We start from the raw sequence: 16,308 nt of genomic DNA on the forward strand, positions 1-16,308 counted from the left end.
TCACTTAAGAGGATGAAAGCTGCGAGCAAAGGCGCTTCTCCAGAATGGATTAAGCCCACCAAATTTCAGGCATATCCACCCAGGAGTTTCTGTGCAGGAAATCTTTAAAGCTATTATTATTATTATTGATGAAAAGTCTCTTAAGTTTCTAAATATTCCTCCAGAATCAGATGGAAACTGCAGGTGTGGCTGCCTCTTCCAAAGTGATTAGGCCTGCCATGTTTCCCATTTCTCACCATCCCTGACCATTGGCCACCTTGGCTGGGTTTCATGGGTGTGGGTGTCCAGAGACACTTGGAAGGCCACAGGCTGATTCCCCACCCCATAGATGAATAAACCATCTTTGGATCTCAAGCTCTGAGTGCAGTTAAAGGGGAAGGGGCTCCCTTGCAGAAGGGATATACTTGGCCCCATAAACAGGATTTTAATACTTATCCCACAGTTTGTTTTGTAGGTACAGTGCTGTATGCTGGTAAAAACGTTATCACCACACAGTAAAAAGGAAGCAGTAAAGAGAGACCCTGATTTGTTTCCCAAGCATTTAAAGAGCTACAGATTATTATTAATTTTTTTTGGGGGGGAAGGAGGGGAGCCACTCTTCTTCAGCCAAAGGATTTGGAAAGAGTAAAACACACAAAATGTAGGGAAGTGGCCAAAATAAGTGGGAGGGGTCATTTCCTCAACTGATAGGAAAAGGCCAAGCAATTAGCTAACCCCCTGCCTGGATAATTTAATTCAAGAGTATTTGGTGTAGTACGGAAGGGATCCAGTGCAAGGATTTTACTTTTAAAAAGCATGTAGCATTCTCCACATCTAAAAGAAATCCTGAAATAGATTTGAATTTAAGATTCAAAAAGAAAATCTTTGCCACAAGCACATTATTGCAATGCAATTTTCCCTGATAGACACATTTTTGCAAAGTGTTTTTCCCTTATATAAGGCATTTTAAAGCATTATTTTCACTAATTATATGCATTTGAAATACATACTTTAGCCTAGTATATGCATTCTCTACATATTACTACTTGCCTGGAGAACAGTGTTGCAAAAATCAGGAGTGCAAATGTCAAAGGGTGGTTGTTTTTCAGTTCACATATTGTTTCGAAAGGTGTGGATTAGGTCAGGTGCCTTTAAATGCAAATATAATCAAATTTCTCCCCGCATCCCTATCGCCACAATAGAGGCCTGATTAGATCTGTGCCCTTTCCTTTTCCAGGAGCAAAGCACACTTTAAAAGCAAAAATAGGTATTGGGCAGTTGGGGTTATACACATGCTGGTATTGTTCAACATTGTGCTTGTCTGCAGCATACTCTGGCAGATTACAAAGTCATTATTGATAGAATTTCACTCATATAGTGCTAGATCATCATCTCAAGACTTCAGGATGCAGCAAGATGAAATCATAATTAGAATTACCATTCATTTAAGAGCCATAAATCACTATGAATAAAGAGGAGCACAACAAGTAATGAGAAATGCCATTAAACCATAACAAAGATGCTAATGTGATATGCCAAAGTCTCCCTTCCCTGTAAGTATGCAAAATTAACTCTTGCCAACAATGACTAGAACAAGCGCCAAGCAACAATACTTGCATTTGCGGCATTGCCCTGATCTCTGCAAGCTCTGTTTGTTTTCAGGGTGGGCAAACCATTTCCATTGTAATGATAATCAAGAGGGCCAAATTCTGTTCTGAGAAAGGAACCTAATCCAGTATCTATAAAACAACATGAGCAAAGAATACGTTCCAAGAAAGCGAATATCAGATTAAATTCCACTTTACCTCTGTAGGTCTTGGCTCTAGAAAAAGTGTTTCAAGTTACTGCTTCCTTTAGGCAGGTCCATTGGCAAAATCCAGTGATAAAAATACAACACCCTGCAGTCATTATTCCCCGTGTTGGATTCTAACTGATGAGAAAGCTCAGTAGTGTTTGGCTGGGACATTGTCCAAAACCCAATCACCTACTCCACTGCAGCAAAAGTTTGGAAAGGGCCAGCCTTTGAAACACAAAACCATCATTTTGCTTGTATTGATGTTAAACAGATAAAATTGACTGAGAAATAACACACAAGGAAATACAGCTACAAGTGAGCAAAGTAATAAAACCCAGGTCTGTGCAAGGATAAAGCTGGCCAATAGTTAATTATTATTTTTTTACCCTCACTGTTTTTCAGAAAAACAGAAAAAGGCTCCCAGAGCAGCTCAAAAATACCAGTTCCTAGTAGCCCCTGCTACCATGGGCCAATGGTTTGGGATGGAATTATAATTCCACTCCTGGAAGACCACAGGTTGCCCATCCTAGTTTTTTTAAATGACATTGGTTCTCCACCATTTCAGGAAAGAATTATCCCCAGCCCCAGTACCTGATATCTAATTTGGCTGGCAGTTCCAGGTCCTCTAAATCTGTATGCAGAGCATATAGAGTAACATGGAGCTGTTGGTCCTTCCCCCTAAAAATTCTGTATCTGCTATTGCTAATACCATCAGGCACAGTGCAAACCAATTCTCACAAGCCCAAACCACCTCTTGTCAGCCCGGCAGCAAAGGAGCACTTCAGGAACATAGAATGCTGCCTTATTATACTGAGTTATATCACTACTCCATCTAGCCCAATATTGTCTACACTGACTGGCAGCAGCCCATGATTTCTATCTACATAGAGCTTTTTTCCTTATATTTCCCAAATATCCAACACTGTGATGGGAAAGCTAGCATTTTAAAAAAATAAAATACAGCAAGCATGTTAGAACTTTTAACATTTGTGTTTTAACATCTCCAGATTTTATTAGGTGTTCTTTATACAGTCATCTGGTCTGTTTAAAGATTGAGCAGTAATATAAAAGGAAATACAGCTACAAATGATTGAAGTAATAAAATCCTGAAACTAAATAGTATCTCATAATTCATTTTACACAGCATATATTAGGTTTCATTACATCAGTACATGACTTAGTAGTAAATTCCCCTGGGGGCTATAAACCTTTAAGAAGCTGTCATCTTGAAATTATATATATTTAAAAAAGAATAATTGAAGAAGTGCTTTATTGATCTATGGTACAACTCCATTTAGTGCCAGGGTGAAGAATTCTTCTAAGCTATTTTATTGTTTCCATTCCAAAACATGGCATTTCTTGTTCTTACTAAACCTTAGAATGGTGGATTAGTCACAAGGCTAGTAAGCCAACAGAGTCAGTATTTTGTCTTTCTACTTATCTGAACTGATGCACATTTTGGTGCCTGCTCAAAAAACAACAGCAAAATTCTCACACTAACCTTCCTGACATGGGAATCTAACTGAACATACAGATCTGTGACTGCATTTTGAGTATTCAGCTAAACAGCTTCGCTGCAGTTTCAGATGTGTTTTAGTTACTGGTATTTCTGGAAACATGGGAAGCTGCTTTACAGTGTCAATTATTGACAGGCAGAGGCTGTCCAGGGTTTCAGGCAGAGAATTCCACAGCCCTAACTGGAAATACCACGGATTGAGCCTGGACCTTTCTATATTCAAATAACTGATTCTACTGCTGATCTACAGCCCCTCCCCTATTATTAATCGTTACTAGGGCATTTTTCTTATTATTCATTTCTGTACTGCAAACTCATGAAATCTCTCTCGAAAAGACACAATACTTGAGCTCTGCACAGATTTAGGTGCTTGAATTCAGATCTACTCTCATTAGTCAGTTTTAGAGAAAGAGGGGCCAACTCAAGTCTTCTTTCTCCCATAATTTACTTCCTAGCACTTTGTCAAAAAGGAGTTTGGGTGGGAGGACAAGGGAGCGAACATTCCTTACCTTTACAGACCCTGTTTTTATGCAGTTGGCACCGATATGGGTTCAAACACATAGATCTACTGATGTCAAATCTACTTTACCATCAAAGATCAATCACCTTCAGTCAAGAGTTCAATATTTCAATTAGACAAGGGATGCGGGTGGCGCTGTGGTCTAAATCACTGAGCCTCTTGGGCTTGCCAATCAGAAGGTTGGCAGTTCAAATCTGCACAATGGAGTGAGCTCCTGTTGCTCTGTCCCAGCTCCTGCCTACCTAGCAGTTTGAAAGCACACCAATGCAAGTAGATAAATAGGTACCACTGTGGTGGGAAGGTAAACGGCATTTCAGCGCACTCTGGCACTTGTCACAGTCCTCCCTGCTCTAATAGTGGTTTAGTCATGCTGACCCCATGACCCAGAAAGCTGTGGACAAACACCGGCTCCCTCGGCTTGAAAGCAAGATGAGCACCGCAACCCCATAGTCACCTTTGACTGGACTTAACCGTCCAGGGGTCCTTTACCTTTTCAATTAGATATGCAGGTATGTATGAGCAGTGGTTCTGGGGAACACTTAAAAAGGAGAGGCAAATTACAGACAACCAAGGCAAACTCTTTCCATTCACAGATAGGTAGCCGTGTTGGTCTGCCATAGTCAAGACAAAATAAAAAAATTCCTTCCAGTAGCACCTTAAAGACCAACTAAGTTAGTTCTAGGTATGAGCTTTCGTGTGCATGCACACTTCTTCAGATACCTGAAGAAGTGTTGGTCTTTAAGGTGCTACTGGAAGGAATTTTTTTATTTTGTCTTTCCATTCAGTCTATGGAAAGAGTTTTAGTTTTATTAGGGTAGAAAGGACTAGCATTTGATAGGACTAAAACTGCAAGTGATAATGGTAGATCAGGGTGTAAAAACTATGCCATCAATGAGTTTTAGAGAATACTACATGTGCATGCAGGATTATAAAACATTTATTTGGTGGGGGGGGGGAGGAAACTAATCCTTTACATTTCTTGACCGCACCTATTTTTCTCTTCCAGTTGTTGTTGGGATTCCCATCAGCCCAAGTCAGTATGGCCACTAGTCAGGGATTATGGGAATTTGATTTAAACAACATCTGGATGGCACCAGGCTGGCTACACCTGTGCTAAAATAACCCCTGCCAAGAGAGAGAAAACTGGTGGCAAAGCAGAGGGAGGGGAGCTCAGGTCCTGGTTTCAGACTTCCCATAGGAATCTGGTCAGGCATTGAGAGACTAAGATGCTGGACTAGATGAGTCGTTGAGCTGACCCAGCAGACTCTTCTTACATTCTGTGAAAGGGTTGAGACCCCTCTTTCTTCCCAACCATTCTTTGCTCTAGATCTCTTTATACACTTTGTCTGAATTTCCCTCACCCAAAGTAAAGTGCTGCTACCTTTGAATTCAGTTTTGGCCACAGTCTTTCAAGAAAGAATTAAATAAATCCACAAATTATCTTCTGCAAGTTTTATTCAATTGCTCCCATTATGCCTCACCAGATTAAGACAATGGGGTATATGGTGCTGCACGTAGTAAGATTTCCCTTAAGGGGCCTTTCTGGGGGGGAAATCTTCCATTTTACAGCAATTTTGTAATTCAACAGAATTCTGTCCTCTTCATTTAGAAGTTTTCTCTTTCTGTGCTGAGGACAGAAAAGTAGTTCACTACAGAAAGGAAATGGAATTGGGGAAGCCCTTGAACTGCCCGCTGCTGGTAGGGGACAAACTTTACCTTGGAATTGCAAATTCAGATGCTCCTGTTTCTAAGGCATAACATTGGAGCATTCGGTGAATCAGAATTAGTTTCTTCTAACTCTTGAAACATTTTGCTACAGTTACTCTGTAACTGCTATGTAGATGAGTTACTCTGTATTCTTAAGTATGTTTCAAAACATAGCCAGATTATGTGTACTTCTAGTCTTGGAAAATGGTATGCCTTTTAAAAGAGAATCTGGGTAGATTAATTTTGTATTCAGCACACGGAGGCATGTAGAGTTTATGAAAGTAATCAACAGATGGGGAACTGGAGATGTCGACAACAGCCAGCTTGCACCACAGAGCACATTTGTGCATAATCAAGAAGCAAGGAGGAGAGCCTCATTAGTCGCTTGTACCTCTGCTTTGCCAGCTTTTGCTGTAGCATCTGAAAGGAGGACTCAGTTCACTTGCTCTTTGACAGATCTATGAGCCCCAGGGGCCACCTGCAGCTCAGCAATCACAAACCTCATACTTCTTTATTTCACACTAGCAATCTGATTCTCCAAAGGATAAAAGTGCTTTCCTGTAGCTTATAGAAAAAAAAGTTATATAATACAACATAGTTTATGAACTATTGCACGTGGACGTGTTTGTGTACAGTGCTTTTTTTCTAAAAAAAATGTTTAGGGGTACTCTCATTTTCCTTCTCATATTGAAATACTGCTCCTCAATGAGGCCAAACTTAAATTCACAAAATGTTTAGGGGTATGAATACCCCTGCGTCCCACCAGAAAAAAGCAGTGTGTGTGTGTGTATAATGAATGAGAGAACAAATGAATATTATTTATTTTCTGTCCATCACCAGAAGGTCCTAGGAGAGGTTACAGGAATATAAAACACAGCATTAAAACACATTACAATCACAACTAAAGTTTTATATACATATAGAGTATCAAAGGCCGGGGTAAAGAAGCCACAACACAAGGGCTACATCCAGTGCCGGATTTACATATAAGTTAAACAAGCTATAAGCTTAGAGCCCCACTCTCTTGGGGCCACCCAAAAAAATTTAAAGGAAAAAACACTGGATGTACATTTCCAAAATATAAGATAAAAAAACAAATAAAATAAAACCTACATACAGCAACAGTGTTTTGTGTTGGCTCCTATGATGTAAGTAATGGGCCCCACCTCCTGGTCTGCTCCCTAAAATATCACTGGTTTGCTCATATAAATTAGGTAAAGTTAGAGGTACCCCTGACCATTAGGTCCATTTGCAGATGATTCTGGGGTTGCGGTGCTCATCTCACTCTATAGGCCGAGGGAGCCTGTGTTTGTCCGCAGACAGCTTCCGGGTCATGTGGCCAGCATGACTAAGCCGCTTCTGGCAAACCAGAGCAGTGCACGGAAACGCCGTTTACCTTTCCGTCGGAGCGGTACCCATTTATCTACTTGCAATTACCACATAGCAAATGTTGACAAAGAACAGCTGGACATATAAAGGGCCCCATTACCTTCAGTAACCTAGGGCCTCATTAAACCTAAATCTGGCCCTGGCTACATTTGTAGCAGGTGGTATACGTGCCTCCATATGTAGAGTACAAAAGGAACTTTTACTCCAGAAGTGTGCTCAGGACTGTATACTTTAGTAATTCAGCATGGCTAAAGTATACTAGGTATGCCTTAGTAATTCAACAAATAAATCCAAATGACCAATTCAGGTTAAATGAGGCAATTGCTTTTATTTAAAGATTGGCAAGAAACACAAATTCCAAAAGCATCTATTAATGCAGCGTTTCATTTGTTTGGGTAGACACGATAAGGTTTACGTAATCCCTATCTAGTGTTGCTGCTGCTGAATACTTAAGTGTGTCTGCATTCCCACCTCCAGAGACAAGAGGCGATGATGGCTATATAGTCATTCTGCAGATGGGCATCCCTTTTAAGAAATGAATCAGAAGAACAGAAACAAACAGCAAAGGTTGTTGCTTATCTACCCATCCAGCTGCAGGAAACATCTGTATTATGACAAAAAGAATTACTCAAACAGCTGGAATGAAGATCACAGATCACCATGTTCGTATGCAATGAAGCTGAAAAGACTTGAACCAATTCCTTGCAATTTAGGAGAAAGGATTCCAAGTAGATTTGGTAATGTTTATTTTAGGTGGATGAATATTAAGTGAGGAAAGATTTACATGAGATTTCTCCACACCCAGATTTTCTCAGTAGACCCCTACCTGAACAAAATAATTTAAAACTTAAAAGAAAACATTTTTCTGAAGTGCATTGCAGCAGCAGCTATTTCTTTTCCCACTCTTCTCTTTCAAGTCTTTCACGGATGACTTCTTTCAGATATGGCTCAAGATAATGTTTGTCCTAAAAAAAAAAAAAAGAAAGTTAAGGATGTTGGACATTTCATACCGGGATCTTTTTGTAAGAGCAGCATCAACAGTAACATGGATTATCTGATACTTCACCGCCATTTTAGGAACATAGCAGGCAGACCTAAATTTAAAATGCTTAATCCATAATTCACCAACTGGCCTTTCCTGCTACAATTATTACTTGTAGAGTCATTTCCCTAAATTTGTGTGATTAGTAATGCATCTGCCCTACGAAACATCTTATCGGTTACTGAAACTGTCATACAGAATCAGTCTAACTTTTGAGTCTTGCGTTTAAACCTGTTTACAATTAAGCCCTGAAATAAGTCAAGCGTCTGTTAAGAAATTTTTCACCACCAAAAATCAAGAGCTTTGAGGGTGCTACTGACTCTTAACAAATTTATCATAGCACAAATTTCCATTGACTAGAAGACTAGTTCATGAAGGCTTATGCCATAATACTTGTTAGTTTTTAAGTTGTTACTGGATTTGTGTTTGCTGCAGCTAGATTTGCAAATAACACTGATACACCTCTAGACATCTTTCACTCAGTACAGTGGTATCTCTGGTTACGTAATTAATTCGTTCCGGAGGTCCGTTCTTAACCTGAAACTGTTCTTAACCTGAAGCACCACTTTAGCTCCCGCTGCTACGCCGCCACTCCGTGATTTCTGTTCTCATCCTGAAGCAAAGTTCTTAACCCAAGGTATTATTTCTGGGTTAGGGGAGTCTGTAACCTGAAGCGTATGTAACCTGAAGCGTCTGTAACCTGAGGTAACACTGTATTGTACAGTGGTACCCCGGGTTACAGACGCTTCAGGTTACAGACTCCGCTAACCCAGAAATAGTACCTTGAGTTAAGAACTTTGCTTCAGGATGAGAACAGAAAACGGCAGTGGAGAGGCAGCAGTGGGAGGCCCCATTAGCTAAAGTGGTACCTCAGGTTAAGAACAGTTTCAGGTTAAGAACGGACCTCCAGAATGAATTAAGTTATTAACCCGAAGTACCATTGTACTAGTTGTTAGCCAGCAATGATCTCCATTTCACTGTCTTCTCCTCTGTATAGCATGCCCAAGCTGCAGGTCAAGCTGTTGGTGGCTAGGCTATGTGACATTAAAGGTTTTGGTTACACTGCGACTTTGCCCCATATGCCGTTTTTGTTTGTTTGTTTGTTTGTTTACTTTTTCTTATATAAGTAATGGGTGGCATCACTGGTATGGGATGAAAAACTGTCTGAGGCAAGCACTGCCCTTTACCCCTGGTGATCCCAGTGCTTGGCGTGAAAAGATTTTGTCCCTTAACAACTCTGATCTATATTAAAACTATCTTACTTTGTTTTACAGATTCTTATGGGGCAGATTATGACAAAGCTTGACTTTCTTTACACAACACTGCCCTTGGATTCTATATTTTGATCATGCTCAACTATGACAGAACAGAAAACCATTTTTTAAAAAAATATATGGAGATAGAATTATAACCCCTCCTGCAAGACTCAAGGTAGATAATACTACAAGTCATGTATAAAGTACCTGAAGGTTTATGCACTATTAAGTTTCATAAAATTAGGTTTTACTGCACCAAACCTGACAAACAGCAGATTAATAATGAAACAAATATATCCTCCCAAAGCAAGACGTGATCAGGAGGGAAGACTTGATTTCTATAGAAAAGTTGTTCCAACCACATTATGTTCAAAGATGCATTCAGTTATCATGATCACATGCAAGTTTCTGGCTGTGATCTAGATCTGTTGGGTCTTTTGGCAAAAAGAAGTGAGTGAAAAGTGTGAGTGTCCCCTTATCTCCTCCTCCCAGCCATGTTTTTGCTGAAGAATCACAGAGTAGGTTTTCTGCAAGTTCTATTCCCCTCAAAGTTCTGAACTGAGCCATGAACATTCCATCCACCCAGAAGCTAATCTACAGCCTTAGATTAGCATCACAAGAGTTAACCAATACTCAACTCAATTCATCAAAGTAATAATCAATGTTATGAACAGACACCATTCAGTGGTTTAAAGTCATACTTAAGTCAGTCATGCTTTAATACAACGGAAATCAATGGGACTTAAGTCATGATAAATAACTTATTTGATTTCAATGGGACTAAATCATGACTTAGTTTCTTATGTTGTCTGACAAGGAAACAATGATGTGGGATGGAAAATTTCCCACTACTACCCCTTTTCTGTGTAAAAAATGCATTTCTTTCTTTAAAAATGCATCATTTCATAGTTGGTTACAATGAATGGATATACCAGCAAAATTGAGCAGTTTCAAATTATAATTAACCCTTTTCATGTATTTATTCTCAGGAAGTGTGCATGTATAATTCTCTCTCTCACACACACCTACTTATAAACCGAAGTGTTAATTAAAATCCAACTATACTTATTGAATATGCTAAGCTACATCCTAATTGAGTCTTTAGGGCAATGGAAGATTTGATACAAAGATTTCCAGAAAACTCCGATTAATGGAAGAACATAATATTTATGCTGAACATAATATTTATGTTAGCTTACAACCAGCCTTCCCTAGAAAACTGGGTTGACTCTTATTATATGGGTATGAAACCATACCTCTTCATATTTTATCCACTGTTCTTTCGGAAGGATTTGTTGCCTCATGGACAAGTCCAATGCTCTCTTGATGCGAAATAATCTCTCATTACGTACATCTTCAGGAAGTCTCCTTATCGCTTCTTTCACATCTTCATTTTCATACACTGTATCATCTCGCATAAGTCCTGTAGCAGAAAGATGTTTCTCATGTTAACACAAATGATAGCTGAACATCAGTAGAGATTTTTTTTTTTAAAAAAAAACAAACTCTCTTCACTAGCTCTAGAAATTAATTTTTAGCAGCTTATTAGCTCCAAGCGCCTGGAAACATGTATTTTAGATGAATGTCCATAACTCACAGAACATCCCACTGATAAAGCTGCAGACTCCAAAGCAGTAAATATACACCCAAGTCAGGCCACTAACCAAGAAATGATAGCTCGACCTGCTCCAGACCATTCTGAAGCCATACATAGGCTATTGCAGGCAAGAATATTGCTGGCAGTAGCATGTGCCCTTGTTGCACTTTCAGCAGTACCCCCACCCCCTAACACCTGCCAGAAGTGCTTTGCCAGTCATCAATAGTTTTATTACTCATGCTAGTTACAAATTTGGTAGCTGATACTTGAAACACAATGAAATTAACTTTCATAGATTTTTAGGCAACCCTGTATCGGGTATAAATAATATTTTTTTATCATCATCATCATCATCATGTGTTGTAAGTTGCCCAGAGTGGCTGGGGAAACCCAGCCAGATGGGCGGGGTATTATTATTATTATTATTATTATTATTATTTGATCAAAATCCAGTTTACAGAGAAGGCAATCAGTTCACAGGGAGGGGATAACCAAAGATGCTAAGGTCTTGGGTAGTACTAAGCAATGACTTTTGCTACTGTTTACTTGCGTTCCTCTTCTTCTTTGGGGATACTGACAATTATAGTAGGTAGCAAGCAGGACAAACTTTGCTACCAAGTTAGGTTTAGGCCAGGCTATTGTAGGGCTTGGAAGCAAGCAGCCTTGTTCCTGTAACAGCTAACAAATTTTACCATAAGGAAATAAGAAGCTAAAGTTCCACCCACATAAACTGGAATATTTGGCACTTTTTATCATGGTCATACAACAACATCTGGTTGGTCAACTGACAAATCTAAACCACCCACACCTGTATTCGATTTTGATATATATTTTACTATTGTTCGTGACTGAAAACAGGGACAGCCAACTTCTGTATTCTCAAAGGCCACTGGTCTAACCAGATTTATTTAAAACTGTCCCACTTCTTTTCTACAAAAAACCCCATGTGGATAATAAAAATTAACACACACAGTCACAACACCAAGAAGAAGAATCCAAAGAAAGATACTAGCAGAAAGTGGACAAAATGCAAGATAATTCTCCCCCCACAACAAACAGACTCTTCTTAGTCAGGTTCCAAACCAAACTTCAACAGTAAAGGGCTTCCAAGACCTACCAATTTTGTTGAATCCAGCTGCACTGTAATACCATTTGCGAATACTATCAAGGAGACGACCGCTGGCTGCAGCTGGAAGTATTAATGACCACCGTTAGTTCAAGAGTATAACTGGTAGAGGCATTTATTCAGACACAAAGAATCTACAGTATTTTAGTTTGTTTTTTATAAACGTGCAACATTTGTAATAAACAGAAAGTAGGAACAACAGTCTGGATACTGTGCACTTGTCAAAGGGATGTAAAAACACAATGCTACTCAAAATATCCATGAAACAGCTATGCAACAGCAGATGAGATGAACGTTTGCTTAGTTATGAGCCCCACAACCTGCACCCACCATCTACTGTGCATTAGCAGCTATGCAACAATAAACAAATCATGAAGTAAAACCTGGCCTCAATTGCAAGCAGTGTCACTTCATGGCTTTTCTCAAAACAATAAGCATTTTAACATGATTAGTGCCTTCAAGAATTACTACCCCTTTGATCAGGGGTCAGCAACCTTTTTCAGCCATGGGCCGGTCCACCATCCCTCAGACCATGTGGTGGGCCAGACTATATTTTTTAAAAAATATATGAATTAATTCCTATGCCCCACAAATAACCCAGAGATGCATTTTAAATAAAAGGACACATTCTACTCATGTAAAAACATGCTGATTCCCAGACCGTCCACGGGCCGGATTGAGAAGGCCTTAGATTGCCTACCCCTGCCTTTGAAAGCTGACAGTATATGGCTAGATTCATAAATAACATTGTACTATGTGCACTGCAAGCAGTGTTCGAAACTCCCATTGTTCTAGGTGCATTCTGCGACAGTGAATTTCATTAGTGCAAGCAGTTGCTGAGCTCTGGGTGCAGTACTGTGCCTGAGATTTCAGATTAAAATTGCAGAGTGGAAGGAAAGGAGAACCTTTTTCTGCCTCCCCACTTCCATCTACTCTCTGAAGACTGGAGAAGAGATGCTCTTAAGAATATTAGGGGGTGGGTGGGCAGGCGAAGCACTAGACCATGTGAAAAATAAACATAATATTTTAGCTGCAGTTCATTCATTTTCAGCTTTTTATTATTGTTAGTTTAAAAAGTGTGCCTAGACACTTCATTGTGGCACCCATAACTTAGGTTTATGGTGCTACTTAGCTCCTAGCTTTCTAACACTGGCTGCAAGCTGGGGAGGAGACACATCCATAAGGATGCATTGTGTTGCAATTCACAAGCTAAAGGAGAGTGACAGGTTTGCTACTTGCTGCTGTCCTAGAGGGCTGTTTGCCACATGTTTGTTTCAAGAGACAAGGGTGGCTAAAATGAAACTCCCAAATGAGCTTTTCATTCACCTACTCTTTGCTTCCCGCGTACCCTTTGATTACTTAGAATGAGGGTCCTCATGGGACAATTACAAATTGCTACTGGTGCACAGCACGAAGCGTGACTATAAACAACTAAATCAAGCTTTTTGGGCAGTGAGAAGATTCACCTACTAACCTTTTGCTGGTTATGTGGATAGCAAGGGGGGCGAGGGCGATGAGGCAGGCCTCAAAGCAGCACGTGAATAAGGATCCCACAAGAGTAACACCCTTCCCTACGGAAACTCTTAATATGCAACCCTATTGCCTGCGTTGAACGCGACGTGGCTTACTTCTGAGTATGCCCTTAAAGGATTACAACATGGGTAGGCAACCTAAGGCCCAATCACCTTCTAAATCCGGCCCATGGACGGTCTGGGAGTCAGCGTGTTTTTACATGAGTAGAATGTGTCCTTTTATTTAAAATGCATTTCTGGGTTATTTGTGGGGCCTTCCTGGTGTTTTCACATGAGCAGAATGTGTGCTTTTATTTAAAATGTATCTCTGGGTTATTTGTGGGGCATAGGAATTCGTTCATTATTATTTTTCAAAATATAGTCAGACCCCCCCACAAGGTCTGAGGGCCAGTGGGCTGGCCCCCTGCTGAAAAAGTTTGCTGACCCCTGATTACACTGTGGTAAAAGCCACAAAGTAGAGACATCACCTTGCCAACAAAGGTCTGTATAGTTAAAGCTATGGTTTTCCCAGTAGTGATGTATGGAAGTGAGAGCTGGACCATAAAGAAGGCTGATCGCCGAAGAATTGATGCTTTTGAATTATGGTGCTGGAGGAGACTCTTGAGAGTCCCATGGACTGCAAGAAGATCAAACCTCTCATTCTTAAGGAAATCAGCCCTGAGTGCTCACTGGAAGGTCAGATCGTGAAGCTGAGGCTCCAGTACTTTGGCCACCTCATGAGAAGAGAAGACTCCCTGGAGAAGACCCTGATGTTGGGAAAGATGGAGGGCACAAGGAGAAGGGGGTGACAGAGGACGAGATGGTTGGATAGTGTTTTCGAGGTTACCAGCATGAGTCTGACCAAGCTGCGGGGGGCAGTGGAGGACAGGAGTGCCTGGCGTTCTCTGGTCCATGGGGTCACGAAGAGTCGGACACGACTAAACGACTAAACAACAACAACAACAAAAGCCACAACCGCTTGGCATGCCAAGAGTTAACAGCAAGGCGCCCCGTGTCCTCTCCGTCCCCACCAGGCAATCATAACCTCTCGCACACGCCCCAGGTATTGCCACACAAGCGCTGCCGGGCCCCCTCGACCATTTTCTTTCACCGGGAAGCTTCCCGCCCCCCTCCCTCCCCGCTGCAGCCCCTTCACCACCGACTCTTCCCCTCTCCTCACTCACCCGGTGCCCTCGCCGCCATCTTGACGACCTCTGAGGAAACACGCACGCGCACCGGCCTTCGGGAAAAGCCCACATTCCCCCCCTTTCAGATCACGTGCTCGCAACCCGCCTGCGCTGCCTGTGCTGTCACGTGGGTTGCGCGCGCCTGTGCGTCCCTACGCTGCGGCTGGACCATAGGGGGGAAAAAAAGCGCGGGATGTGATTTTCTGTTGCGTGGAACGGGCGCTTCCGGGTTCGTTCTGATGTGGTTTCCCCGCTTGCGATTTGAGAAAACGTGAGAGGACCCCATGGAAACAAAGCGCCGCAACTGGAGAACATCAGCCGTGGGGGCGGCAGGCTTTATTAGGCCCCAGTCCACGCCAGTCTCGCCCCCCTGCCCCATAAACCGTGGCCACCTGCCTCACACCTGGCAAGGGCAGGTGCAGATGTAGCTGGAAAGGAGCACTGGGAGCTTGAAGGTGATGGCGGAGGAAGGAAACTTAGGTGTTGATTTGATTCTGGCCATAATTAGCCCGCATGCACAGCTTCTTTGGAAACAGCTTATTTGGCCAACTCTGCATTTCACCTTCAAAATATTGCGCCGCAAACGACTGGTTGGAGCCCTGCCTGCAAAGAGAACCACCGACTTCCCCATAAACAGTTTCCGATAGGGCTTTGTTTTCTTAGCTGTAGTTGCTACGCAGCTATGTTTTTACTAAACAAAAAAAAACCAACCCAAATAAGAATCAAGCTACACTGAGAAAAGCATTTTAAAAACCAAGAACTCCAATAGCTTACTATTTTCCTGTGCTGTTGTTAAATAAAATTGGAGGAACTCCAGGAAATGATGAGGGTGGGGTGAGATTGCAGTTCCATTAATGCACTCCCAACACCAGGGGTTGAATGCTTGAAAAAAGGAGTGGTGTGCTACATACCCAAAAATGTTCCTAGAATAAGCACCCTGTAAGAAGACCCATAACAAAAGCTGATGCCGGTAAAAACTTAATGAAGGAAATGAGCACACTGAAAAAGCCATTCATCTGTGGGACTTATCTATTGCCTTTCTTCATTGCTAATATAAAAGTAAGGCCTTTGATTGGTAAATTCTCCTGTTGCATTCCAGAAGACTATTAATTCCATACCTGAATATTAACTCCTTTCCTTTTTTGGAGCTAACTTTCACAACCATATTAATAGTTACTAACTGGAACTGCTGAATCTTGTTAGGTTCAACTTACATTTCCCAACCCACTTGTAAAATGCAATGTCTCTCACCACCTTACAGTTCTCAAAAAATATATATAAACATGGGAAATAGCTCAATGTGTTTCATGTGTACCCTAGGCATCATTGAGAAAAGTGTGGAAACAAGACTTATTTTCTGAGTTGGACCTCCACTCCTTTAAATGAATATTGCCAAGTACAGAACTGACTAGCATGGCAAGGAACAGAAATTATGTACTGGTCCTTAGAATGTGCTATGCAACCAGTTTTGTGGTTATACAGCAGTACTACTGGCACACAAAAGCCACAAAGCCCTGAAATAAGATTTGTAAAATAGCTGATAAATAGGAAGCTTGGCCAATTGCCATGGCATGACCTATAATTAAGATGGCCATAGTTACTGATGTTAACTACAGATTTAGGGCCATAGTAATACTAATACTGACCCATTGGCATTACTCTGCCAAAAATCTAAAAGCCTCT

At 41.1% G+C, this 16,308-nt stretch overlaps 1 protein-coding gene and 1 long non-coding RNA gene across 2 annotated transcripts; one reads left to right on the forward strand and one right to left on the reverse strand.

Moving 5' to 3' along the window:
• Positions 1-4,314: 4,314 nt before the first annotated feature.
• On the forward strand, positions 4,315-7,890 carry LOC307220739. Its single transcript, XR_013841069.1, has 2 exons — positions 4,315-4,415; positions 4,609-7,890. It is a non-coding gene; the product is annotated as an uncharacterized lncRNA (long non-coding RNA).
• On the reverse strand, positions 7,215-14,709 carry UQCRB (ubiquinol-cytochrome c reductase binding protein). The gene is made up of 4 exons (XM_079984772.1): positions 14,623-14,709; positions 11,919-11,990; positions 10,461-10,627; positions 7,215-7,871 (listed from the first exon to the last, which is right to left on the reverse strand). Exons 1-4 carry the CDS (start codon positions 14,639-14,641, stop codon positions 7,794-7,796), a joined length of 336 nt encoding a protein of 111 aa, XP_079840898.1. The 5' UTR covers positions 14,642-14,709; the 3' UTR covers positions 7,215-7,793.
• Positions 14,710-16,308: the final 1,599 nt, after the last annotated feature.

The sequence above is a fragment of the Podarcis cretensis genome (genome assembly GCF_951804945.1).
Source record: "Podarcis cretensis genome assembly, chromosome: 7".
Lineage (NCBI taxonomy): Eukaryota > Metazoa > Chordata > Lepidosauria > Squamata > Lacertidae > Podarcis > Podarcis cretensis.

Coding starts and splice junctions, on each gene's coding strand:
- UQCRB (XM_079984772.1), bottom strand. Junction 10,628..11,918: donor AGCTGGATTCAACAAAATTG/GTAGGTCTTGGA, acceptor TTTCTGCTACAG/GACTTATGCGAGATGATACA. Junction 7,872..10,460: donor AGTGGATAAAATATGAAGAG/GTATGGTTTCAT, acceptor TTTTTTTTTTAG/GACAAACATTATCTTGAGCC.